General features: G+C 51.3%; 1 protein-coding gene across 17 annotated transcripts in view; it reads left to right on the top strand.

Moving 5' to 3' along the window:
• Dab2ip (DAB2 interacting protein) overlaps positions 1–27474 on the top strand; it is a 249500-nt gene that overhangs the window by 123538 nt on the left and 98488 nt on the right. Inside the window, exon 1 of one of the 17 annotated variants that reach the window (XM_005320919.5) lies at positions 18192–18702. The exons of 15 other annotated variants lie outside the window; for them this stretch is intronic. In XM_005320919.5, coding sequence (XP_005320976.1) covers positions 18533–18702 — 170 coding nt within the window. In that variant the 5' untranslated portion in view covers positions 18192–18532. Of the gene's footprint in view, positions 1–18191; positions 18703–27474 lie in introns of those variants that run through there. One more of the 17 variants, XM_078048128.1, reaches the window with a different exon arrangement.

The following is a 27474-nucleotide window of genomic DNA, read 5'->3' on the forward strand; positions in this document are numbered from 1 at the left end:
AAAATTATTTAATGGGCCTCCTGTGGCTACTCCTGGCACGTGGATTCCTGATTAGGGGGTCCTGGAATCTGCCCTTACTACATTACTATTGGCTTCAGGGACACACACATTATCACACTATGGAATCCCCTCTCCTTTCTGGGTCTTGGTCTGGACCACATACATACTCCTCAGCAGCTGCCCTGGCAGTCAAGCCTGAAGCTCCCTTGCCTCTTCCAGGGTGGCTTCTCCTCCCCACCAGGTTAATCCAGATGCCAGACCCAAGTGGGGGTCCAGTCAGGGGCTTTCTTCCTCCTACCTTGCCCTTCTCAGCCCCACTCAGTCCCTGGGCTTCCTGATGCCCCAGGTTCACCAGTGGAGGGGCAGGCACCTGTAGTGGAGGGCATCACACAGGATTGAGTCCAGGTTGCTGAACTTTTGGTTCAGAATCTCAAGGCCCCAGCCAGGGTCCCTGTTTGGGCTGTGTGACAAGAGGCTGTTTCCAGCCTGTCTGGTGAGCCTGTCTTAAAGGCCTTTCATGCTGCTGGCCCCTTGTGGGGACCTGGCATTTTGAGTTGAGATTTTAGAAGGACCAGGCACTCGGCAGGGGGCCCTGGATGGTTGTGCTGGCATCCCAAAGAGAACCAGGGGTCTAAATCACTCTGTCTGTGAAGGCAGACTCTGGCCGCCCTGGCAACAGCTCCGCCAGCCTGTGGTGTGGCCGCTGACAGCGCAGCTCCTGACTGGCTGTGTTCTCTGCTGCCTTGGAGCGCTCTGTGCTTCTCATGCTCTTAGCTGCAGCTCCCGCAGGCTTCAGGCAGGTGGGGAGAGGAGCCACAGGGGCCAGGGTCCTTGTCCTCTGCATACCCCACGCGTCCTCTGGGGCTTTCATCTGCAGATGCTTGCTGGTTGGGTTCCTTTCAAGATTGGTCTGCAGGGACAGCATAGCCAACTTCGAGGTCTTAACAAGTCTCTCAGGAGCCTCCAGACTCGAGTCCTTGCTGCACCACCCCTCTGTGCCCTGGTCTCCCTTGTTTACTCTCACAGACACTTCAGGCCAGAGCTTGGCTTCAGATCCAGCTTCACTACTCGCCAGCTCTGTGACTTTGGGGTATGCACTTAACTAAAATGGGGATAACAGAAATTCCTTTCTGATAGGGTTGTTGGGAGGGATAAATGAGACTTGGAGCTAGGTGCTTAGAATCCTTGGCACATGGCAGCACCTGAGGGCCAGCCATTGTCGTGCCTTCCATTTCCCTGCCTTGTGCCCTCTGAAGTACCTCCTTGCTCTTCTTCCCTTGCTCCTACCCCATCCTTCATATCCTAGCTCTGTTGCTTGAAGCTAAGGACCCCTGCTCCGCCCAGCCCCAGGCAAACCTTGATCACTTCACTTGGCTCCCCATTTCCCATGCCTCATTATTGGGTCCACTCCCCTGCGTGGTAGTGTGGTTTCTTGAGCTACATTTATCCTGCCCACCCTGATAGAATACGCAGTCTAGCTCCTTCCTAGACCTCCAAAGAGCTCTCCACCTGAACCCGGGTGTGGTCTTCCTCCTGCCAGAGAGAGCTGTGGCCAACCAAGCTCATGAACTGGGCGTTAGCGTGAGAAGACGTCATGGGAGTCCTTGCCTTATAGGTAGGGAAGCTGAGGCCAGAAGTGAGATCTCTGAGGGCACATAGGAGATGGACACTCTGACCCACTCTTCTCTGCACTTCTCTGCTGTGGAGGGGGTATAGGCAGGAATTGGGCCAGCTCTCAGGAATGGAGGGGGTGCTTTGCAGAAGAAATTACCATAGTGGAGACTTGAAGGAAGATTAGTTCATTGGGTTACAAGAGGAAGAGAAGGACATTTGGGCAGAGGGGACCCCATGAACAAGTACTTCTTGCTCAGAGGACTAGAAGCTTCCTGCCTTCTTGGGATATGAGAGCTGTGGGAGGTGAGAAAGGGCTCAGAGCATTGGAGAGGGGGAAGGAGTTCAGAAGGGTAGGAGCAGCAGGTAAGGAGAAGCCAAAGTAGGTGGAGAGGTGAACCTAGTAGTGTTTGGGCCCAGGCACTTGTATGTACTAGTGATTGAGGTTTGAAGTTGGGTGGAAGGAAAGGTTCCCTCTGTGCCAGGTGCTTTGTCTTGTATTCACAACAGCCTGAGAGTGGAGCTTGTTTCAGAGCTGAGGAAGGCAGTACAGAGAGGTTGGTGACTGGACCCAAGTATCACAGGCTCATAAGGGGAAGAAGCAGAATGTGAATGGCAAGAAGCATGACTCTCAAATCTGCTGTTTTGTCACAGTCAATTCGAGACAGGTCAGCATTTGCCCTTGGGGGTGGGCCCAGTGGTGCACTTTCCAGCCAGGAGTGGGGGCCGCTAAGAACGTGTCCATAAAAGTCGTGGCACAGGTCTAGCCCATGCAGGTGCCATGGCATTGCTAGGTCCCTGGCCACATGTCCAGATGTACATGCACATGGATGCCTTCAGTGAACCGGCTTGCTCACGGAGCCTGGCAGCTCTTTAACTAGGCCTGTTAGGAAGTGGCCAGAGGACCAGAAGCCAAGAGGTGGGGGTTCTTAAAAGACCTGCATCTCTCACCTCCACCTGAGGATGCCCACTATCCCTCTCTGGTTCCCACAGCATTGTGGTACTTTCTTCTTGTTGTTTTCATGATACAACAGTTGGCCTCATTGAAGGGCATGGACCAGGGCCCAGACCTCCTCTCCTGGCCTCTAGCACCTAGCACACAGCCTTTTGCAGGTACAGGTATTCAGTAAATGTTTATACTACGAATGGTACCATGAATGAGCACCTACTGCATGTCATGCACTATGCCACACAACTTTGGCATAGTACTCTGTGATTCTCAAAGCTCCTTTAGGAGGTTTATTCTCTGGGATCAGGTACTTCCAAATGAGGAAACTGAAGCTCAGAGAGAGGCAACGCATACCTTGAGGTCACATCCTCAGCCAGCCAGTGAGGGACTAAGCCTATCCTCTGAGCCCTGCCCACTATCTGGGCTAAGGGTGCACTCTGGGGGCTCATGACTGTTTTCTTCCAATCATTTTCTGAGATGGAGCTCCCAAGCTGCCAGGGAAGGTGGGGAACAGTGTTCCTGAGGGGCCACAGGAAGCACCTGGCTGCTCCTCCAGCTCTGCCCCAGCAGGAGCTGAGGCTTCCTCTGTTACTGTGAGGACCTGGTTGTCAGGGACAATTGTCTGTGTTGGGGGTAAGTCCCAGGCTGGAGATCAAAGAGAACCCTTCCCACTAATGTGACTCTGACCTTGAAAACCCTGTGGGGTTTCATTTACTGGAAAGAAAGAAGGAAGAGTTGGTTAGCAACTTCAAAGAGGGGCAGGCTTCCTGCAGGCCAGTGTGGAGGAGGCCTTGGCTCTGTGAGTTCTTGCTGCTGAATTTCTCCTTTTCAGTTTAACAAAAGTCCTGGGGATCACTGTCTGGGCTGGCCAGGAATCCTGCCACCTCTTTTAAAAGGCACAGAGATACCAGGCTCACTGCTCTTACTTTGGCTGGGCATTGAAAGGTTTTACTTTTGAAGCAAAGATCAAATGATGATTCGAGAGATCTGGACACAACCCACAGCTTACTATCCTATATGTGCTGCTGCAGGAATGCCCAAGTGTGGGAGGGGTACCCAGGAAGTTAGGGGATCCACAAGTCTGTCCTGCTGGGAGTCTTGCAAGGAAGTGGTGTAGCAATCAGGGAATCCTGGGCACGGTGAAGCATTGCATATTTATTCTTTATCCCACAAACATGAAGCAAGTCCCTACTGTGTGCCAGAGCTTAGTGTAACTACCCTGGGAGGAAGTTTGATGTGTTGTGAATATTGCCTATGCCCATGAGACAGAATCCTCTGGCTGAGGCACTTCATATCTGTGGCAGCTACCTTGACAATCTGGAGGGGTTGTGTGTTGCTGAGGAGGGGGCTGTAGGCACTGGACCTCTGGTGGCAGGCCTTTGGGTTTACAAGAGAAGCAGAACTTAAGTTGTATTTGTGATATTTGAAAATTTCACATCTTTAAATGTTGGCAATTGATTCAAAACTTAAAAAATGTCAAATGCTGTGTGGGCTAAACAAAACAAGAATGTTGACCCAGTACAGCCCTATTCCTGAGTTAGAGTTCATTATCCTAAAGGTTGGATAAAGCCCACATGACCAGAGGGGAGTAGGCAAGGCCTTCCTGAGGAGGGCGCCCCCACGCAGAGCTGTGGTGATGGAATCCCAGGGAGCACTTTAAGGACAGCTAGGTGCCTGGAGCACAGGGAAGGGGGGTACATCAGAACCTGTAGGGCTGTGCCCTGCTCACCTGGCTGAGGGCTGGGCTGGTCCAAGTTGGTATGCGGAACTGCTCTGAGAGCCAGTTGTGTCTGCTGCTCCTAGTCAGGTGCTTCTGCCCAACATTGTCATATAAACAAGAGGGTTTGGCCAAGCAATAGCTCAGGAAAGGTGGTAATTAAGAGAAACCCCAGCAATGACCCCCCACCCCCACCCCACACCAGTGGTACATACATCCTGATCTTCAGCAAAGGTGTGACCACACAGTATGGAATGGGGCTCTCCAGCCTGTGTGTCAGAGCATGTATGTGACCTCCTCCTGCCATTGGCATTTGTTCTGCCAGCCAGGCAGTTCCTTCAGGGGCTGTGGGAAAGCCTTCATAAGAACCTCTCAGTCTCCCCCTCCCTGCCTCACCACTGCAGGGTGGGGGTCCTGCCTTCTTGAGAGCTTTTGCTGGGCTCTGGCTGCTGCTTCCTGTTCAGGCCTGCAGGCATCACTTTGCCCTTTTCCCCTGTTCTCCACCCTGTCTGCCACTCTCTCCTCTATAATCTGTGTTTGAGTTTTTTCCTAAATGATTACCTATACTGTACTGGAGGTTTGTCTAGGAAACTTTCATTGTGTCCCTGCTGTATGCCAGAGCCAGAGAGGTGACTGAAGCCCACAGCAGCTGGAGAGACCCAGCCAGCCAGCAGGGGGTACAGACTTAGTGGCTGAGAAGGAAAGGGAGGCAGAGAGGGCTGGGGTGGTCTCTGGAGTGACTGCCCTTCTCAGTGTCCCTGACTCAGGCTGGTTTCCCAGGGTGGTAGGTGTTCACTAGCCTGAGTGAGACTGGGCAGAAGTAAGGCAGCACTTGGCATTCAGGAGCTCAGGGATCTCAGGAGGGATAGTAGCCAATACTTCAAATTCCTTGTTGTTACCCTCTCATTGACTTACCTTCACTTTTAAGTCTTCTTTTAATGTAAAGATAATTAAAATCACAGCATAGAGTACCAAGTTCCAGTCTGTATAAAGGAAAACGTGAAACAACTTTCACACCATGCCGCCATAGCATCTCCTACCACCCGGAACCGCTGTGGACTGTTGGTTGGGACCTTTCTTTGGGCTTCAAAAAAAAAAAAACAAAAAAAAAACCTGTCCATGTACTTGGACCACATTGCCTAGGCCACCCTCCCTCCTGGGCCTGGAAAGAGGGAGGGAAGGTGGTGAGGTGGGGGATATAGTTGTACACCCACCTTCCCAGCACTCCTGCCCTTTAGCTCTATAGCTGTGTAGGTGTGGGGTGCATGAGGCTCTCCAGGAAGTCAAGTTCGTGCTGGGGGAGGGAAGAGGGAATGGTTTCTGCTAGTAGCTTCCTATAAACCTGGAGTTGTCCCAGTCGGCCACAGAGGGAGGGAGGAGCAGGCAGGCTGCCTGTTTTGGTTTCTAGTGCAGACAGGACTATCTCAGGGGACCTTTGTGATTGGGTTATTTCTGGTTTTGCTTACCTGTACTCAGCCCTGGGGGACAGGAATCAGCTGTGGCCTCTGTCTGCTCTGGAGAAGCTTCCAGCCTGGGGTGGGAGAGGTGCCTGCTACCCTGGGGAGAGTGGTCTCTGCCTGGGGCTCACTGGGTTCCTTCCTGTGCTCAGAAGGCAAGCTGTGTCAGGCTGTGGAGCTTGGCCCTATGGGAGTATTTCGGGGGCTGGGAGGCAGCCTCTGGGAGGAGGGTCATAAGCCAAGGTTCACCAAAACTTTCCCAGCCCTGGCTTTACCCCATGGGGCTGGCAGCCCCTCCCTCAGCAGGAGGGAAACTGCTTGGGGAAGAACTCAGAAGCCTGTGAGGATCAGACACTCCATGCTGTTTGTTCCCTGGCCCTGAATGAATTAAGACCCAGCTGGTGGAGGATCAGGCCCTGGATGGCAGAAGGATGACCTGTCTCCTGATAGCTCCATCTGGGTGGAGGGCTGGCCCAGGGCACTGTGACCCTGCCTGGGCACTGATCCTGTCTGTCACTGCTGGAAGTGACCTTGGGCCACATGCTTTGTCATCTGTAAAATGGGTAAAGAACACAGTGTGCTCCCAGGGCTCTTTCCAGGGCCTGCTCACAAGTCTTAGCTTGTGGACTAGGGGAGCTAGGCCAGGGCCAGGGTGATGAGGATATGGATAGCAACAGGGACAATAAGAAGGAAGGTTTATGGAGGTTTGCGTTGTGCCAGGCACTGTTCATGTGCCCCGCTACACTACCTCATCACCACCATCCTCTCCCACCTGGCTCTTGTACTGGTTTTTTCTTCTTCTACTCTTGGTCCCTTTCCAATCTATTCTCCTCCCAGGACTCCAACAGTCTTTAAAAATTAAGCCCCCCCTCCTGGGGGAGGGTGTTCACCAATTCCAGCTCTATTCCAGTTGCCATCCTGGGGACCCTGTGTGGCAGCTGTTGCCTCCCTGTGTCCACTTCCCATACTTATTCCTTTTTCCTGCCCCTCCAGTGTTCCATCCTCATCTTTGTCCTTGTAGTTTCCTCTTCCAGGAATATTCTGCCGAAATGTCTCTGGGACTTGCTTGTTCACTTCACTCCTGTGTTAATCCCGACCTCCCTGTCAGACAGCTTCCTTCCTACCTCAAGCCTGGATGGAACACTGAGTCCACTTAATCTTTTTTTTTTAATTGTGGTACTGGGGTTGAACCCAGGAGTGTTCCACCCCTCTACCACTGAGCTAAATCCCCAGCTCCCCACCTTTCTTTTGTGGGGGTGGATATCAGGGATTGAGCCCAGAGGCACTTGACCACTGAGCCACATCCCCAGACCCTTCTTGTATTATTTTTAGAGACAGGATCTTGCTGAGTTGCTTAGGGCCTCACTCAGTTCCTGAGGCTGGCTTTGAACTCGAAATCTTCCTGCTTCAGCCTCCATTGCTACTGGGATTCCAGGTGTACATGACCATGCCCAGCATCCCCAGCCCTTTTTATTTTTATTTTGAAACAAGATCTCACCAGATTGCCCAGGCTGGCCTTGAACTTGCAGTCCTCCTGCTATGCTCCACCAGGCTCAGCTAGAGTCTACCTGATCTTATTACACATGCATCTGTGTACTTCTCCCATGCTTGGGGAGCCTCTTTAGAGTAGGACTTGTGTGTTCTGTTCCCTCATGTGTCTTTAGTACCTAGAATAAGGCTGGACACAAGGTTGGTGAATGAATATAGTTCATTACTTCTTACTCCATGAGATGGGCACATTGCTATATACATTTTACAGATGAAGAAACTGATCTCTGAGGTGAATAGACTAGCCCAAGGTCACACAGCTGCAATGGGACAGTAGTATTTAAGCCTGGTTTCTGGACTACAGCCCTGTCTTAGCCATCAGAAGCTGTTCCCCCTCCCCAGCTGGTCAACCTCCTGGAAGGATAGGAATGTGAGGGGGGACAGAGAGGTTTGTGGGGTTTCACCTTGGACAGAGATGAAGGGTGGGGCCAAGGAGGAAGTGAGAAAAGAAACTTTGAGGGTCTGGGTGAACTGGGACAGGTTAGGGACTTCAGGAAGGGTCAGAACTGGAATCTTCTGCAAAATGGTCCCTGAGAGCACCCCTGGGTACCAGCCACTCCCAGAGACCAGCTGTGTCGCCTGCCTCCAGGTTCCTAGAGCTGGCTCTGGTTCCTGGCACCATTTCTCTTTCCCAGAGGACCTCAGGCCTGGTGCTGCTTCCCAGGGTGGAGGAACACATAGTGAGTGAGCGCGAGTGTGTCCAGCCTTGTTGTTGGCCTTGTGGTCACGTCTTCTTAATCAGCCTATTTCTGGGAGCAATGACTTCATCTCCTGTGATTCTCGACCCAGCCATTGTCAAGCATTCATGGAAAGATTGGGCCTGGCACAGTCCATATTCCTTTAATGAGCTGAGTTGGATGAGCCAGTTGGTGGCCTTAGCCTGACCTGGCTGTGGGACTTACTGTCAGGTCTACCCCTCCTCTACCAGCAGGCGCCCTTAGATATGGCCTTATTGACCCTGTGAGTCTGGTGCAGCGAGTGCAGCCAGGGTTTGCTGCATGTCTGCTGTGCACACTCTTCTGGGGGCAGTGGACAGTCACTCAGTCTGTGCCCTCAAGAGCTGTTGCTGGCTGGAGAGATGTGGGTTCATAGACCCCACATTAGAAGGTCTGTGAGTAAACAAAGAAGGAAGAGAGTTTAAGGAAAGCTCCTGTGAGGTTTGTGGCTGGGCCATGGAGTGAGGCGAAGAAGCTCGTGGAAGGTTTCTGGGGGAGAGGGGGCTGGCTGGGCAGCGGACAGGTGCTCCTGTGTCACTGGCAGCAGTGGTTGTTGGCCTGGGGAGTGGCACACAGAGTGTAGGGTAGTGGAAGGAGGAGGGAAGGGGCTTGATTCTGAAAGTAGTCATGAAGGGCTTGAAGAGGAGATGGGCTAGGGCAGGTAGTGGTTTAGAAGCAGCTCCTTAGCTATGTGCGAAGCTACTTTGGGAGACTGTCTGCGAGGAGGAGGAGGAAGCTTGTAATTGAGGGCCCAGCCCTGGGTTCTCCTTATCTTCGAGGGGAAGGGCCACTTCTTCCTGACCCCTCTCTTGTATTGCACTTTTAGGGATGGATGCCAACGCTAGTTGAGCCTAGACAGTTGCCAGGAGCTCTGTTCTCCATACCTGAAATACTGGTGGTCTTGGGGATAGGAGGTGGTGAAGATTTAGGGTGTCCTAAAAATATTTTGCCAGCCTGGGTTTGGTGGTACCAGCCTATAATCCCAGCTCCTCGGGAGACTAAGGTAGGAGGATCACAAGTTCAAGGCCAGCCTCGGCAACTTAGATTCTGTCTCAAAAAAAAAAAAAAAAAAAAAAAAAGATTTGGGAAGCTGAAGGAGGCCAGGGTGGCTCAGTCCCAAGAAGGTACATCCCCTTATCAAGGTTTATTTAGAATTTTGCCTGGAATTAGAGAGATGGCAGAGATACAGTGCCATTGTGGGGGGCAATCATTACCCCCACCTAGTTCCTGTTGGGGGATTGCCTGGGCCTCAGCTGGAACAGAGCTGCTGACAGGGGTGTTGATTCCTGCATTGAGTGTCCCAGTGTCTGGCCTTGGGCAGGTCGCCTACCCAGTCTGACTTTCAGTTTCCATCCCTATAAAATGGCTACAATAAATGCACCCACTGCCCAGCATATTTGTGAGGATGTCTTTTTAAAAAGGGTACTTGATAGAATGCCTGTGCTTAGGGTATTCTCTGTGGATGGCTGTGGTGAAGGGGTGGGAGCAAGGGTGCTGGTATTTGGAGAAGCAAAGATTGGGTTCTAGTCTCCACCACTTAACTACCCTGGTGAGTCACTCATTTCCGAGAGCCTCAAAGTGGGGGCTGAGGCAGGGTGAGAGAAGGAATGAAGATTCTGAGCCTGTAGGGAGCAGGCGAGGACGTGTGCGTTAGAACTTCTGTTTCCTTTTCCTTCACAGTAAAGAATCAGCTGCCTGCCTGCCTCTTGGGCAGCCCTCCAATAAAGAAATGCTTTGAAAGACCCTTCTCAAGCTAGGGGTGCCTGGGCTCTCCACTTTCTGCACTCCCCCTTGTCCCTGAGCCCTACTGTCTTTTCCTGCATTTTTTCCCCCTGCTCAGCTGTTCAGCATTGTCTATTTTGGTAAGAAAACAGTTGAGTTCAGCAAACGTTTCTTGAGCATTTTCTGCCTGCCTGGGTCTCTGCTGGATGCAAGGATCCAGGGACTGTGAAGGGACTGATCTAGCCATCAACATGGAGGAAGGTTATTGACCCCCTCCTCCTATCCCCAGTCCCTCTACTGGGGATTGAACCTAGGGGCTCTCTATACTGAGTTACATCCCCACCCCTTTTTTATTGTTTGACACAGGGTCTTATAAGTTGCCCAGGCTTGCCTCAAATTTTAATCCTTCTGCCTCAGCCACCTGAGTCACTGGGATAACAGATGATGTGCATCACCAGGCCTGGCTGTTGAATTGTTTTAAAATATTTGAAAACAAAAGCAGAGTCCTGAGTTGTGAGGCCCTGGCTTCTAGGGCCCCTCCCTGCCCCTTCCTGATGTGGGACCTTGGGCAAAATATAGGCCTCCCTGAACCTCAGCTTCTTTGACTCCAAACCCAGATCAGTTTCTGACACTTTTCAGTTCGCACAGGCCCTGTGGTCAGGTTTGGATTGATTTCCATTGTGCCCATGTCAGGTTAGACCAGAAGAGCTGACTTTGGAAGACTGTCCCAAGTGTAAATCCAGTTCTGAAGCTTAATAGTTTTGTGACTTTGGAAATGACTTCCTAAAGTCTCTTTGAGACTGGGCTTTCTCAGATATAGCGTGGGCATTGTGATGTGCCTGCCACTGCTGGTCATATTAATGCTGTTAAGATCCTCTTCTCAAATGCAAGGCCTGTTATGTGCCAGGAACACTCCCTTTGCCCCCACTCTTCCCTGCCCACAGAGTTCCCTGAATCAGAGGGGAGCTGCTTGGTGGAGGTTTCCTGCACTAGCTACCTGGAGAGTGGTTGGTGGCAGTAACTGGCAGCCCCAGACCACAAAGGAGCTGGCCAAAGGAGCCCAGAACCTCCTCAAACAACTCCAGACAAGGTGGGCAGCGGCTGAAATGATTTAAAATATCTTTGACTCAAATGTGTCCCAGTATAGAATTCTGTCCTGCTTTATGAAGAAAATGCTTGCTAATGAAATTAATAATGTAAACAAGATTTGGGGAGGCCAGCAGTGAGGGGAAGGGTTATTTCAACATACTTCAAAGAACAGCCTTCTCTAGCATCTGAGCTGCACCATTTGCATACGTAATGATTATGCTAATTATAGGTGGCCTGTCTGTTAACAAGTTTGCCTGGTTGTGCTACTTTATTGTAATCATCCTCTCAGAATTCTCTGGCATGCTTTTCACTGAAGATAATAATAACAACAACAATAATAATAATGCCTTTCAGGTTTTGATCCCTTGCTATGTGCCAGGCATTCCCTCAGGCACTTGGCAGTTGTTATTTCATTTAAAAAATCCTCAAAACAGCTCTGTGTCCCAGAGATTCTTATCTCCTGTGTTTCGGAGCATGAAACTCAAGTACAGAGAAGTTAGGTAACCTCTTGTGCTCACACAGCCAAGAGCCCACCAGGAAGTGTCAATTCATAGGCTCTTTCTGCTCTGCACACTGCTTCTCTAGGAACACTTGACACATGTTTTCATCTTTTGTCTCTAAGCTTGCTTCTCATTTGGTCCTCTCAGAGGAGGAAGATAAAACCCCAGGAAGGAGTTAGGGATTTGTCCCGAGGGGAGCCCAAGCTCCCTAATTTCTAGAGCAAAATGGGCTGGACATATCCCTTCCTTTCTGTAGTTAGGATGGGCTGGTGGCAGTCCAGCTGTCTATTCTCCCCTAAGGTCTTGGAGAAGGCGACCTTGAGGGAAGGAGAGGCGACCTCCCCTACACAGGGATGGGCCTGGCTTCTCCGCTAAAGAAAAACATAGGTGGTAAACAGGACACTAACGTGTAGTAAATTAATTTGCATATGCTGTCATTAAATCTGAGGTTGCCCACCTTGACTTGTGTATAGCCCACAGACAGGTTTCATTTGGTTTGATGAGGTAGAAAGTTTTTTGTTGTTCATTTGTTTTAAATTGGTTTCTGACACTTAAACATCCCTAAAGCATTCACTTTAAACATTTGCCTAAAGATGTGAATTTCAGGATTCTCTTGAGAAAACAAATTCAGCAGCCTAGGGGCTGTATTCCTGTAGGCTCTGCAGTTCACCCCAGACTCCTCTCCTCCCTGGAGCACCTGTGAAGCTCAGCTCCTGCCCATGCCCCTGGGCTGTAGTGTTGGGGGGTTGTAGTATCCCATTCTACAGATAAGGAGCCTAGGGCCACTCTGTAAAGCTGTTGGTGAGATCAGGACTTAAACCTCCATCCTCAGCATCCTGTGTGGGTCTCACCCCACCTCACTGCCTTCTAACCACTCAGTAAGGTGGGGTGAGACCCACCCCTGGTCACCAAGGAAAGAAAGTAACCTTTCATAGGCCTCATGACTCAAAAATAACCAACAGTGAGCTTGGGTAACAGTTCCTGTTTCCCCCTTTCCCTTTCTACCCCTCCCCAGGCTGGAGGGGACATGGGAAACCTATTCATTTAAACTGAATTATTTTCTTGAAGACAGAACAGAACTGAATTGGGTCAACGGCTATATTTGCTGTGCTCAGCTGTTTCTCCTGTAACACTACCACCCACCGGGTCTTTTGCTGGGCTCTGTGCTTCCAAGCTTACCAATTATAACTCCATATTGGTGGTTACTCTTTAGCAAGCCTGACTCAGGAAAAGAGGAGTAGTGAGTGAAACCTGTTACCCTCCCCTGTTCTCCCCACCAGCTCCAGGAGATGGCCTCTGTGTTAGAGTCATTGGGCTCTGGAATCATGTGGTCACTAACTCCAGGACCCAGGCTTCAGATCTCAGGCATTTAATATCCAACACCAATTGAATGCCAGTCTCTGAAGGGTAGATACTTCCAGCAGCAATTTCTGCAGATGAGGAAACTAAAGCTCAGAGGTAAGGTGGAGATGCAGACCCTGAAGTCAGATACACCAGAGCCCTACTAGCTGTGTGACTTAGAGCAAAGAACTCAACAGCTCTGGCAGGACCCATGTCACGTCTGTCAGTGAGACATAGCTTGAGACCCCTCACAGGACTGGGCTGCCCTGCTATAAATAGTATGCAGGTTGCCAGTGCCAGCCCAGGGCTAACCCCTGGCAGCAAGAAGTGTATTGTGTGCTAGGCAAGAGCTTGGTGGAGGATAGACGTATGTGGTCACAGATGAAGGATGTGTGACACCCATCCCTCCATGAGATCTTTCCCAGTTCCCTGAGACCAAACTGAAAGTGTTGTTCCCACAGTTGTCATAGGCCTCCTATTGGGCCAGACCCTGCACTGGACATGGAACCAACCGGTCTTCTGGGCCCACAACTGGTGGTGTGCAGTGTTTCTTGGCTCTAACGTTGGTGTGCCTTCCTCTCTCCACTAAACTACTCACTTGGTAAGAGCAGAGACCACGCATCTGGTGTGCCTGTTTGGATCCTTGTATCTCTCCCATTCTAACCATGAGGCCTTGGTCTGGATGTTTGCCCTGGTGGGCCTGTTTTCTTATCTGCAGAGTGGGGGTCATGATTCCCTCTTTTGACACAAGTCATGGCAAGGAAGTCAGTAGTATCCATCTTGGCCACACTGGGCAAGATGCCTGTGTGGAATAGACTCAGGAAACACAGGGGGGGAAACCAAATCCACAGACCATCTCTCCACCTTCCTGAAGTAAGACTGTCTTCTAAGGGGTTGGAGATTGAGGAGTCCAGGAAAGGGTTGTAAATACCAACCCCTTGTTGCAGAATTGCTATCTGGCTATATGCAGCAGCAGGGTCTGAGTGGTGGTTATCCAAACCCCCCCCCCCCCCCCCCCCGCCTATCTCCTCCATCTTCTTGCTGCAGAGGGCTGGGCCTTCCCGCGGGAATGGACTGCTCTGCCCTCATTGCTCTCTCCAATTGTCCAGTGGTGGGACAGCGGCATCTTGGGTGTTGTCCAGCACTTGGCCCTGCTACAACCGAGAAAGAGCCCATGTTTCATTGCTTGTTTAAGTAAATTTGTTGTGTATTTTTCAGAGAAGGTGGCACATGGGTGGGAATTAACTCCCCTGAATGGTTTGAAGGAAACATTACATGTTGGGAGCCAACAAGTGTCAGTGTTGCTTGGGGAAAAGGCCTCGGCCTTCCCTGCCGCTGAAGTCATTACCACAAGACACTGGCTGGGGACCTGGCCAAAGGCAGGTACAGCTAGGCTGGTAGTGGGTACAGGTGGTCAGAGGGTGGAGGCTGGCTGGCCTTACAGTGGGTGGGGGGGTCAGAGCAGGTGGAAAGAAGGAAGTTGGGGGCTGTAGGCTAATGATGTACCTTAATTACTCACACAGCTCTCAACAAGGGGAGCAGGCAGCTCAAGCCCTGGAATGGTGAGCAGCACTGTCCTCTTAGACCAGAAAAGCAGCCTGGAGTCAGATCATTGGGGTTCCTGGTTCACAGCTCCCCCCCCCCCCCAGTAAATAGCTCTGTGTGACCTTGGGCAGCTTTCCCACACTCTCTGTGTGTCAGCTGCAGTTTTAGTCAGATGCAGTATGGATAACCGAGCTTATGGCTCTCCGAGGATTAAAGGAGATAATATATGTAAAATACTTCACACTGGGCCTGGCAGAACAGGTGCTAGGACATGTTTGTTGTTTGTGATGATAAAGCCATACACACTTGGATGTGCTCACATAAATTCACAGCTGGGGGTGCAGTGAAACTACTTCCCATTGTTGGCCCTCAGTCTAAAACCAAGCTTATTTCCTTCAGTTAAGTGTGGCAGGGGTCACTTCAGAAGCCCTGTTTTTGAATAGCAGACCTTGGGCTGACTCCTTTGCAAGGTCCCTCTCCAGTCTTAACCCTGCTTTGCTCTGCAGCCTCTGGAAAGAAGAGAGTCAATGTCACAAGGAAGGTCTCCCCTTCCTGGGGTGGGAGCTCATCTCTCCCCCCGGGACGTATAAGGATCACCTGGAAATGTCCTTTGATGATTTGGGGGCTTATTATTTTGTTACCCCTGGAAAGGGAAGCCCATGGTGGGAAGTTCTAGAGTCCCCCAAAGGGCCTTGTCCAATTGATAAGGACATCTTCAGATCTGAAAGAAGCTAAGACTTAGCTTCTCTTGTAGGAGGAGACCAATGTGCAGGGTATGTGCTTCTTTTGTGCCTCAGGCCCTGAGGAACTATAGATGAGTAGACCCCAAGAAGGACTCTAAAGAGCAGGCAGCTGTACCCAGGCCGGGAGCTTGGGAAGGAAGACGGAGAGACTGGGCACATCCCTGTGCCTGAGGACCTTGGGGAAGGGTTCCTCTAGATGGGAGTGGTTGAACTGAGCCTTCAAAGGTGAATGAAAATTAGAAATAGGGGTAGGAGGTGAGCCCAGAGGAAGTAAGGTAGGTAAAGCCATGAGAAAGCTCAGGGGGTGCCTGGGGAAGGGTAGGACAGAAAGAAGGCCTGTGGCTGGCTGGCAGTGGAACAAAGGTGGAGTGTGCTGAGGTATGCAGGAGTTACTGCTCAGGGAAGCCCACAGCTCTGGGCCTGTTTGTGGATAGCCAGGGTCGTGGCAGGTACTACACATAGGAGTGACTGGACAGGACAATCTCTGAGATTCCCCCACTGTGGGTAGCCAAGGATGATAACTGTGTATCTCATACTGGCTTGTGAGAGGTTGTGCAGACCTCCATCTGGGGCCAGGAGGGAATGGAAGAAGTAACTCAAGGTCAGACAGCTGGTGTGTGTGTGAAATCGCACTTTGGGATAGCTGTCTTCAGACTGCTATTTCTTGTTAGCTTGTGACCCCCTCCAGTGACAGCTGTCATGCAGGGTAACAGGTACTGTCATAGGGTCCTGTTCTGTTATAACAAGATATTAGAACTATGTGGGTCAACTTCCTACCTGGAGGAAACGTAGGAAGGCTTCCCGGAGGAAGGAGTGTTTGAATTGGGAAGGGAGATAAGAGGGACAGGTCTAGGTACAAACAGTTGTCTGGAGTGAGGCACATCTACTTTCAGATGTAGTTAGGTCACTTGTACAAGTGACTTAGCGTCTCTGAACTTCACTTCATGTGTAAGGTGGCCACAGAGTCTGACATGCCTGTTTGTTGCCATGATCGTGGAATCAGTTAGAGAAGCCTGACTTGAAGCCTGCACCCTGGAGGAGGCTTGTTACAAAGGTCTTGCTTCCTCCTTTCCTGTGTCTCTATTGCTCTGGAGCCAAAGGGGCTTCTCTAGCCCTCTGAATGACTACATCCTCACCTCTCTCCTGATAGGAAATGTTATTAGAACACTGGGTAAGCTGAGATGAAAGCGGGGAGGTCAGCCTTGCCTCAAAAGGCAGGCAACCACTGTGAGTGCACCTCTGCCCATGAGGCCAGCAGGTCCTAAGGGGAGCAGGGATGGGGGTGGAGGTGCCCGCTGGGGCTTTGGAGAATGGGAAGATGCAGATATGAACAGATGGGATGGTGTTGGGCCACTTGGGATCACTGATGAGCTGGGAGCCTGGGGTCCAGCTGGGGATGGAATAAATCTGGGACCTTCCAGGTTGGGGTTTGCTGCTGGGGCCACACTGTAAGACCTCTTCATCAGCTCCTCCCCAATTAGGATCCTGCTTCTCTGCACACAGTAGGTGCTTGACATAGTCTGGTGCCTCGTGAGAGCTCAGCAATGGTGAGCTAGGACCTGTGATACTCAATGGCTAGAAAAGGCCAGGTGGGGGCCCTCCTCCCACAGCCAGATGTTTCCATCAAAGGCCCGGATTCCGTAAGCTCCTGGCATCATCTGCCATGAGCAGCACTCTAGCAGAAGCCTCTAGTCCCTGGCCTCAGTTAGAGTCGGTGTGTTCCATCCCACTTCATGGTGGCTGTATAAGAAGGAGGTTTGATCCTGTAGGTGGTAGAGACTCAGTAAATGCAAACCTGGAGCTTTGACTTCTCAGTGGGATGGGAAAGAGTGACCCTGTGGGAAAATATCTCCTTGGCTGGGTGTGCCCTTCCCAGAGGAATGTGTTGCTGTGAGAGCTGTGCATGGTGGGGTTGGGGGTGAATCTCCAGAATGGCCAGTGGGTGGGATGACATTGGTCCTAGGTGTCTGTCTGCCCCTAGGCATCAAGGCACATTCCTGAGCTTGTGCAGCTCATCAGGTCACCTCCTCCCTCTGTGCCCATAACCATCACCTTCTGCCCTGCTGTCCCAGCCATAAGCTTTCAGCAGAAGAGAAAACAGCCCTGGAAAGGAACTTGAATCTAGGACTGCTGCCATGACCCATTGTGCTCCTTCCAGCTAGGGGACCTTTGTCAGGAGTTCTGCTCCCTTTTTATCCTTCTATCCCCTTTGTCCTTCTGTCCTGGTGACCATGATAAGCCTGTCTGGATCACATTTTGTGTTGCTTTTAAAAATGTTTGAATGGAAATGCCCAGGAGGAAGGGTCTTTGCACTGGTGGGTCTTCTGGCTGAGCTGGTTTGAGCCTGACCCTTCAGGAGTGGGGCTTTGTCTCCCTCATGAACCAGAGTACTTGCTGGAGCCCTGCAGCCCACTGTTAGGGCTCTGGCTGGCTTGGAGGTAGGGACTCAAGACCCCGCCCCCCCAACCCCCCATGCCCCACCTCATTCTTGGCTCAACGTTCTTCCCACTCAATGTGCTCTGGAAGGCAGTGGCTGGTTGCTGGCAGAAGGCCGAAAGCGGTTGCAGCTGGTGGCAGCCGGAGGCGGAATGTCACCCATTGCCTGGCCTGGAAAGGGAAGGGCTGCTGGGGCTGCTAGGGTTGGGGCGGGGCTAGTTGCTTCCGGCCTGGAGAGAGTTGGGGCGTGGCACCGCTCCATGGAAGTCTGGAATGCTCTGTGAGCTGCTGGGCAGGGGCCCAGGGGGACGAGCCTACTACCTTGGCTCACCCCCAAACTTGTTCTAACACAGTTCAGACCAACTAGGAAGATCCTGTTCATTCTTCCCCTACTTCTGCCGACTTTGTACTAGGTCTTGGTTCAAAGTGTGCTGGGCTGGGGGTGGGGGGGTGGGGAGGTGGGGGGGTTGGGGGGGTGAGCCAGTAAGGTTCTCCTGGTGGGGAAAAGAGGAGAAACAAACAAAATGACCTCACATCAGTGCTATGTAGAAACTGAAGCAGAATGATAATGGGGATGAGAGTAGGAGTTGCCCGTTAGTAAGAGGGGTACTCCCAGCACTGGACTTTGATTTTAGACCAGAATGAGAAGAAAGCAGTTTGCTTTCAGCCAGCTGAGGAAATGGCTCCTGCAAAAGACCAAAACGGTGACTCCCGGGGGCAAGATCTGACACTGGGTGGAGCCAGCCCTCTGGGGTGGTGCCTGGAAGGGACCTCTGGGCTCAGCCTCCTTAGCTTCCTGGTGGAGCTCTGTGCTAGGCCTGCTCCCTGCTCAAGGTCTTGGAAAGATCTGCCTGTGGCTAGAAGCAATTATTTGCTTTGGAGAGTCCTTCTGTACTTCTTTGACGTGGAGGTTGTGCCTTGTGGTTACCTGTATGGAAGACTGTAATTTTCCACTTGTTCTCTGGAGAACCGGAAATCTCTGGATGTTGTCACCACTTTTTTTTAAAGTCATTTTTGAAATTTTAGCGTGGAGGACACAGATTTGGCTGTGATTTGTGGTAAGAAGCCTTCCTGGGCTCACTTCTTAGATGAGTGCCCTGGCTGCAAGGCCCCATATTCTGGCAGTGAGAGCTACCTGGGCCTGCACAGCCCTCAGGAATGGGCCTCTGTGGTCCCGGACTCCTCAGTGACAACCTTGGCAAGATCCTGAGTTGGGCTGGAGGGACTGTTCTGTGGAGATCCAGCCATCCTCGGAAGTCTGATCTGGCTCCCAGACCTCGGGTGCTCAGACCCAGGTCAGTGGAGAAGTCTACATTACCTCCACCAAGGTCTGTACATGGCTCTCCAGGAAGGAGGGAGGGGGCCCGGGAAATGACCTGGTGGCAGGTCCCCAGGTCTTTGATGAGGGTGGTTTGGGGCCGAAGGGTGAGGGGCTATTTCTGTTCCTTGGTGGAGGCTTGGCTCTAGGACCTGATGCCAACCTGCTGGACTGGTGTGTACCTTGCTATGGTTAACACCTGAGGCATTCAGATTTCACCCCACCCTGCAGATCCCCTGGAGCCTGGGGAGGAAGAGAGAAGGTGGGGGTGGGGTTATTAGACTCACTCCTCTGTTCCCCGTCCCCCCAGCCAAGACCTGCCCTGGGTAGGGGGAGCTGCTATCTTTGGGATTGTGGAGAAGACCTAGAGTGCAGCAGAGTAGGCCAAAGCAGGTAAGGCTGTGGGGCACCTGCAAGATGGGCATCAGTTGGCCTGGCTCCTGATGTCTGCCGAGGGAACTGGCAGGTTGGGAAGGGGGTCCTTGAGGAGAGCCTTGATTCCCCAGACTGCTCAGCCAGGAAGGACCCTCAGTCCAGGTGCCTTGAGGCTGGTGCTCCCAGCACACAGGAGGACAAAGGTGGATGGAGGTACAGTTGCTGGCACTGGGGTGCCCTGCAGAGCTCCCAGCCACTGCCTCTCCCAGACAGATTTAATAATCCAAGTCTGTCTCTCATGGTTAGTATTGCAGGGAGAGAAGCTTTATTCCTAAAACTTTTATTGATCCAGACACTAATAAAAAGTAAAGTGTTTTTGGAGTAGGGTTTTTTCCTTGTCTCCTGCTAGAGCAAAGAACATGGTAGCCCTAAAACACAAATTTGTTTTTCTGTTTTCCTAGGGAGTGGAGGGTGGGGGTGTGAGTTGGCCTGTTCAGACCTCACCTCTTCAGGAAGCCCTTCCTAAGTGCTTAGGCCGCATCACCCATCTCTTCTCCAGTAGTTACAGGAAAATCTTGTGCATCTGTCTGTCCTCCCAAAGGACTTGGGGCTACTAGATGAGGACATGGCAGAAGACTTTCTTTTTACCTGGGGCCCTAGGATAACAATAGGTGTCTGTCCTGAAGCAGTGAAGAGCTGACTCTTGAATTCTTGTGTCTTTCTGGTTTTGTTTCCTTTGCTGTCTGGTCCTTGGGCATATTCATTTCATAAGCACTCACTGAGCTTTCACCATGGCAGACAAATTTTAACAGACCCAGCCCTTGGCCACATAGAGCTTACCTGGTGGTGGGAGAGAACAAGTGGAGAAACAAAATATTTCCAGAATGAGTGAGCTTCTCCTATGGAAACATAAGGTGGAGACTTCAGTCTGCTTTGTTTAGCACCTGTAGCCGCAGTGCCCAACATGGTGCCTGGCACATAGTTTGCACTTTACACTTGCTGACTTCATGAGCAAGGTGCTATGAAGGAAACCAGGCAGGTGTTTCACTGGGGAGGAGTGGGGGGCGGGGCAGGACCCATTGTGGAGGAAGCAGTCAGGGAGTTCCAAAAGATGCCAGAAGGCGGCTGATCTGGAGAGCAGGGTAGAGCACGAACTCCTAGTCCAGGGAGCATTAAGTACTTTGTCCCCAGGCAGGGAAGCAGAGACTTCATGGGCTTGTTGCTGATGAGGTCAGAGGGTGGGCAGGCCACTTCTACCTGTGGGGGGTTCAGGGTTATTTGGAGCTGTCAGGAGTAATTGAAGGGTTTTTAGCTGAAAGAGTAAAATAATGTACTTTGCATTTCTAAAGGGTCCCTTTGACTACCTGACAGAGAGTAAAAGGAGGAAGCCCAATGTCAAGGAAGGCTGGCAGGCTCAGTGTGTATCAGGGGTGAGGAGAGTCAGAGAGTGGCAGAAGAATATGCTGATGGATTGGATTGTGAATGCGGGGAAGGGGAAGATGCTTGTCTGGAGACTCCTGGCTTCCCTCTGAGACAGGTTCCAGGTGGGACATTTCAGGCACCCAAAAGATGTCAGGCCAGCATTTAGATAAGAGTCTGGAGCTCAGAGAGAAGGGCTAGAGATGTAAATATGAGTCGTGAGCACACTGGAGATATTTAAAGCCCCAGGAGTGGATGACATCACCAGAGGAATGTGTTTTGCTGAGAAGAGTGTCTCCAAAATGAGAGCACTGAGGATCCCCAACACCCGGGGAAAAGGAGGGAAGGGAGCAGTGGCCTGTGAGGAGGGAGGAGTCCAGAATGCAACAGTCTGGGTTTCAGGGGGGAGCAGCCAGCTATCTCTTAAGTTGGCTTTGGCACCATAAAGGCCTTTGGTGACCTGACGAGAACCATTGGGGTCCGAACACACAGGTGTGTTGAAAAGAAAAAGGCAGTGAGGAGGAGGCAACCAGGTGGAACCAGGGAGCAGGGTTGGCTGCGGGCTGGGCTGTGGCTCATCCCCAGAGTTACTGGTTCAGGAGGACCACATAGGCCCCAGAATGGTGTTTAACAGCTCTCTCAGTCATTACTGCCTCGTGCTCTGGAGGACTGGCTATCTGCCCTGTGTATGTCTCACTTTTTCTGACTTCTGCTTAGTTTGCTGACCCTATCTAGCCTCTGTCATATCTTGTTCCAATCTCGTATGGGGTCCAAGGCCCCTAAACCAGAATGCCTGAAGCTGGGGTTACTCCAAGCATCTTTCTTAGAGCAGAGGTAGACTTCTTTACAATAGTGGCCGATTTCTAGAAAACTTATGTTTGGCTTTGAGAGAAGTTTGAAGTCTTTATAGAATATTTTGGTGGGCAGGACTTTTACCTTACCCATGGCTTTGCTGGCTTGGGGGAGAGTATGGAAAGTATCTTGGTTTGCAGCACAAGGTTGGGGATAACCTAAGGTCTGATGGAACCCTAGTGGGTTCTTGATGCCTGTCGAATGAGTGACATTCAAATATTTGAGTCTTTAGGGTTCCTATTTGCTTTGCTAAATGCATTTTCTGCATCTGGCTGACGAGTGTTTTTCCATGTGTTATTAGGGGCTAGTGTAGTACTTCATTTTATACCCGAGGAAACTGAGCCTCTGGAGAGTGAAAGGACTCACCTGCCTAGTGGTCCACACTTGCTAAATAACATAACCAGAACGGCACAACACCCCTATACCAGGCCTCCCTGTTAACCCCATGGATGAGCTAGCAATGGTGGGGTTTAAGGCACCTGGACAACGTGTGGTCTGCTGGGGTTAAAGGGCATTCCTCCTGCCCGTATCCTGTTTCCTCTGATGTTCGACACCCCTTGCCCACATCCACACCAGATAATTCAGGGTTAAAGAAGATGAAATGGGAGCCTTGAACCTTGTCAAACCTCTGGGTGCTCCTGCAAAGGGAGCCCCAGCTTTGGAGCTCCCTGATTGTGTAGCAGTGTTTGTGGCTTGGCTGATACTGTATACTCCCTGTGGGCAGAGTGAGCTGCACTGGCCCTTTACCCTTGAACAGGAGTGGGCAGGGGACGGGACAGGATGACACGTATGCCTATAGTGCCGAGGGGCCCAGAGAACCTCTATTTCTGTGGACAGGCTCCGTCTGAGCCTTGGGTTCAGAAGGACAGTTTCTCGCACCTGCCTTGGCTCCCCTCACCTGCCACCTGACCACACAGTCTACTGGGGAGGGCCTGGGGGTAAAGTACCTCTTTTCTCCCTCATCCCTGCTCCTAACTCCCTCCTCCTTTTCTGCCTCCTCCTTTCCATGGCGTTTGTGTCTCCTTTTATGTTGTGTCAGAATTCATGATTCCCAGTCTTCTCATTCAGAAGATGCAGGAAATGACAGAATGGACCTCACAGGGTTTGGGGCTCAGCCTGAAAGCCCAGAAGTTGGACACCTGCGACAAGTGATTCCTCATTCTCACTACTGCCTTTTCCTCCTAAGAGGGAAAGATGATGGAGGATGTGGAGCAGGTGGGCATGGGGTGGAGGTAGGGAGAGCTAAGTCTCTTTTTGGGGAGCAGGAAGGAGGAAGAGGCTGCCTTTGGCCGACCTCCTGTGAGTTGTGTCTCAGTTCTTCTGTGGAATCCTAGCAAACCCCTCTGCTGACCTCAGCTTTTTTCTCTGGAGGATGGGGCAGTGGCACTGCCTGTCATGGGTTGTGAGGATACATTACCACCAAGTGCCGAGCACTGTGCCGGCCCATAGTGAGCATTCAAAATGGCTGCCATGCCTGCCTTTATTCTTGAGCATTAGTCATGTTCTTTTTGTTTGGGGGTTGAGATGTTCAGGTGAAACTTGACTTTTTTTCTTTTTTGGCTGGGGATCAAACCCAGGGCTTTGCTTGTGGCAGGCAAGTGCTATACCAGTGAGCCACACCTTCATTGCTGAACTTTGGTTTTTAACTCTTACTCATTTGCCTGAAGTCTGCCTTGGAAGCCCCAGACCTCTAATCTGATCACAACTTTTTGGGGTGTTTTTTGTTTTTGCTTTGGTTTTGGTTTTGGTTTTTTAATTTGTTTTGTTGTGGTGGTGGCAGCAGTATTGGTGTTGTTTTGTGGATTTTTGTGTGTTTGTTTGTTTTTTGCTTTTCTGCTTCCTGTAAGGAAAAAAGGGAGCTATACCTTTAATTTCCCAGCAGGCCAAGTGGGACACTGGCCCTTTAAAAGCACATTACAGAGAGTTGGAACATGGCCTTTGTTTAACTAGCTACGATTAGTCCCAGTGGACAGGGCTGGAGAAGTATGTCTAGGGCCAGAGCAGGGTTGGACTGGCTGGGGCTCCTGGGGAACAGTGGGCTGCTGGGTAACTGGTCTGACTGCATGGCATCCCCTACCTGGTGAGCCTGGTGGCCACACTGAGGGATGGTGAGTGGCTTCAAGTTGGAATGAAGGAGGGAGTCTGGGAAGGAGTGAGATTGCCAGCCTCACAAGTCCAGGGGGACCTGAATGAGCCAGGTGGCAGTGCGCACCCAGTCAGAGAGTGGTAGCCACAGGTCCCCCTCTGGGGAGACTCAGGAGTTCCCCAGCCTGGGATCTCTGCCCCTCTGCCCTGACAGCCACCTTCAGCCTGGAACTTGGAAACGATCAGGATAGGTCTGCCCACATTCCGGGACCAAGAAGAGTGTGGTTCCGAGTTTGTTTAAAGTGAGAGAGATCCAGTGTCAGTGCTATTTTCCATAGGCAGCCACCTCTAGGAGGTTCTGCTGAGAATCTGGAAATGCCAGGAACCGCTGGAAGTTTCTGAGCTGAGGAGTTTGGCCTTTGCTGAGTTCAGCCCTAGGCTGGTCTGTGGGGCTGTGCTGGGACTTGGGGGCCATGCTAACTCTGCCCCAGGCCACATGGAGCTTTGTCTCACATTCTCCCTGCTGGTGCTGCCCTGCTCCATCAGGCCCTGGTTGGGGGGTGGCAGAAAACTGAGAAGGTTGTGTTGGCCTGGAATGTTTTGGCTCCAGCTTAAATATTTGGAACAGTTGTCAGAAGCCAGGTCACTTTGGTGTGGCTGAATCTTCACTGGGGAAGTGCCTCATTTCTGGAGAAGTCAGAGTGGGGTTTGGCTTATCTCAGTCAAGTCTTGGTGTCTAACAACATACTCACCACCGTGCTGGGGGCAGATAAGACTGCCCACCAACTAGATGGTTTTCTCATTTTATAGACAGGATCACCAGCAGATAACAAAGGCAAGGTTTGGTGCCATTTTGGTGACCCAAGGATCCTGTAGTTACTTGCATTCATGTACATTTGATCATGTGATTTCTGCAGGTTTGGTGAAGGCCTGAGGCATCGAAAGGTGTTAAGAAGAATTAGGCCCACACAGTGCCTGTGGGCTGTGATATTGGGCAAACTGCTTGGCCTCTCTAAGCCTCACTTCCTTGTTAGGGGCAGGAGGGAGTTTGTCACCTATGTTGGGGAGACTCATAGAGACAGTGGCCTTTGAGCCAAGCACAGAGAAGGAGGGCTTGGCTGCTGGGAGTGTCTCACCTTGAGCAAAGGCAGGCAGCCCTGCGAGACTGCAGCCCAATGTGCTGAGCAGGGATGGCCCAACTGGCTTTGGGACACACCTTGGAAGCTATGTTTTGTGGCTTGATTGGCTGCAGTCTCTTGAGCCAGATGTTAAATGACAGATGCACTGACTTACCCTGGAGTCAGCAAGTGTGGAATGTGGGAGACGAGGGGACTCCAGACTGGACACTCTGGCTTTGGGGAAGCGCCTTGAGGGCTCTAAGCCTCAGTTTCCTTAACAGTAGTTAGCTTCACAAGAGTCAGAGTTATGGGATCTGCAGAGTATGGGACCAGTGCCTGCTGCACACACTTCCTAGGATGTGGGATCGTAGGGTGAGAGGTGGGTGTGTAGGTACTTAAGTGCCACTGTCCCTTCCCGCCCCAGATTTTCTTTGACATAATTTTTCTGAGTTTCCACCTTTGCCAGTGGCGCAGAAGCCTGGGGCTTGCCAGTAGCTGCTCTGTCCTGCTGTTCTACTGCCATTGAATACTCCTGGCTGTCTTCTGTTACAGTCTGAGAAGCTGCTGCTCTGTTGCCCAGTGGGATTCCCCAGCTCAAAACCCTAGGCTCAGAGTTGGAATGTCAGAGGTACTCAGTATATACTGGGCAGGTGGGTTAACTCACCCGGGCCCAAATGGGGCATTAGCATAGTGAATCTTAAGTAAGCTCTGCAAAAAGACAGCCCAGTTGACAGATGAGGGAGCTGAGTGCAGGAGGAGGCCCACGGTTCTTTACTCAGTACTCCTTTCCCATCGTGTTTTTGCTGCTTCTCTGAGGTCAAGCTACCAATAAGGAGAGGTCCCTGTATGGCCACAAACTCCCTCCATTCCAGATAGTGGCTAGAATTGAAGAGGCACCAGCCTGACGAACAATCTTGGGTACCAGTGCCTATTCCCAGATATGTCCCTCCTTAAAGAGGGTCTTTGAAGTGCCTGTACTTTGAGCCTGTTCTTGGGGGTGTGTGATAGAGCAGATAAGGTGGGAAGGGGTCAGTTGGCAGACATGCTTCTTAAGACAGGCAGGAAAGATCTGCTGACTATGTGGAGAAAGGCATCTTGGAAATGTCAGTGGGCCAGGGAGAAGCCAGGAGCATCAGAGAAACACTAGGGAGAGAACAGAATGTCCAGGGTAAAGCAGGTCCCAGCCTAGCCTGGGCAGGTAATCACAGGGCCATATGTAAAGAAATCACTGTAGATCAGGTGATCTCTGCACTAGTAATGGGGTCACAGGTGGGGGTGTCCTCATTTTATGAATGGAAAAACTTAGATACAGTTATTAATTTGACCAAGATCACAGAATATTGTTTATGTGGATTTAAAGAAGGAGGCCTCCTCTTGTGTTCAATCGGCATAGTTCCTAGAGCAAGTTGACAAGCGGCTGGTCCTTGGTTGAAGCAGAAGCCTGGTATCCAGGGGTTAGGAAAGAAGACCCTCAGATCACCAGTTACCCTAATCTGAACATCCTGCACAGTCCCAGGAGGCTTTGTGGCATGGCCCCTGAGTCTTGGGCAGAGGAGATGGGGTGGGAGAAGATGGTTGTGCCCCCACATTCTGCAGAGGGGCCAACACAAGCCAAAGGAGACTTCCTGGAGGTAGAAAGCTGAGAGTACTTGGATTAACCAGAAAGGAAGAGGCTTTCTGGAGAATGGGAGTCCCTGGTTTTTAGTTAACTCCTTATTTTGTACATCATCATCACTCTCTCCTGGGTCCTGCATCTCCCAGACCTGAGGCTGCTGTTGGAGGTATTTAGGGTTTCTGGTGGGAGTTGGGGAACCAGTCTGAAACTAGCCCCACCCTCAGTGGTGTGATTCATCAGACCAAGGGGGTGCCTGAGTGTGTTGAGAGGTCAGGGACAGGTTGAACTCACAGGGGAGGGAACACCTCAATCTGGGCCTTGAAACATCTCAAGAGGGTCCAGTTAGACAAGTCGGGGGCAGGACATCAGACAGAGGGTCAGTTCATGTGCAGTTGGCATGGAAGTCCGGCTGTCGAGGTCACTTCAGATGTGGCTGGGGTTGGAACTCTGAGTGCCATGTAAGGAAATTGGCTCCTTTCCTGGGGCTGAGTGTAGGGGGATGGGGCACTGCTTTCCTTAGCTCACTGAGTCAGGGTTTAGAACTATGGGTGTCCTCCTCCCTGATCTGACTGACAGGCCAAGCTGGTGGTTTCTCCTGGGGACCTGGGAAGGGCCAAGAGCTGAAAGCAGGAGGGGCAGTTTGCCCTCAGCTCACTTTCGATTAGCTCAAATCTCATCCTATTCAATGAGTGTTCCTTAGATTCTCTTCTCTTAAAATTCAGGGCACCTCGCTGTTCTACTGAGGTTTATGAATGTTTAAAAACTGCTTTGCGGTCCCCAAAGTAATTTGACAAGTCTGACAGCTATTGATTAAAAACTCGAAATTATTCAGGTTGCAGGATGACTTGGGGGATTAGATGGAAAGTTTTTTGTTTCTTCTCTCTCTCAACCCCTCCACCCCAAAGGAAGTAAGATGTGGAAAGGTAAATGTGATCCCAAATGTCTTTTGCAAGACTCCACTCGATCTGCACAGTTATCCTGGAAAGGGTGGGCTGGGGTCTGCTCAGTTTACTGAAGTCTGTCTGCTCTGCTGTTTGGGGACCAGACCAGCACCTCTAACAACCCTGGTCTCTTGCCAGGCCTGTGGCCCAAGTCGTCACCAGGCAGCAGTGAGGCACTCTTGTGTTACTACAGGTGGTGGTCATAGTACTCAAGTAGTCACAGTCCCTTTGGTAAATAGGAAGTTGACATAGGGCTTTTGTGACTCTCAGAAGTAGCTCAGCCTAAAGAGGGGATAGAACTTATTCAGAATCTGTGGGTCCAAGGGAAAGGGGGGGGGAGTCTGGGGTCACAGGCAGGAACCCAGGGCTCTCTGGAA

Source organism: Ictidomys tridecemlineatus, chromosome 4 (genome assembly GCF_052094955.1).
Source record: "Ictidomys tridecemlineatus isolate mIctTri1 chromosome 4, mIctTri1.hap1, whole genome shotgun sequence".
Taxonomy (NCBI): domain Eukaryota; kingdom Metazoa; phylum Chordata; class Mammalia; order Rodentia; family Sciuridae; genus Ictidomys; species Ictidomys tridecemlineatus.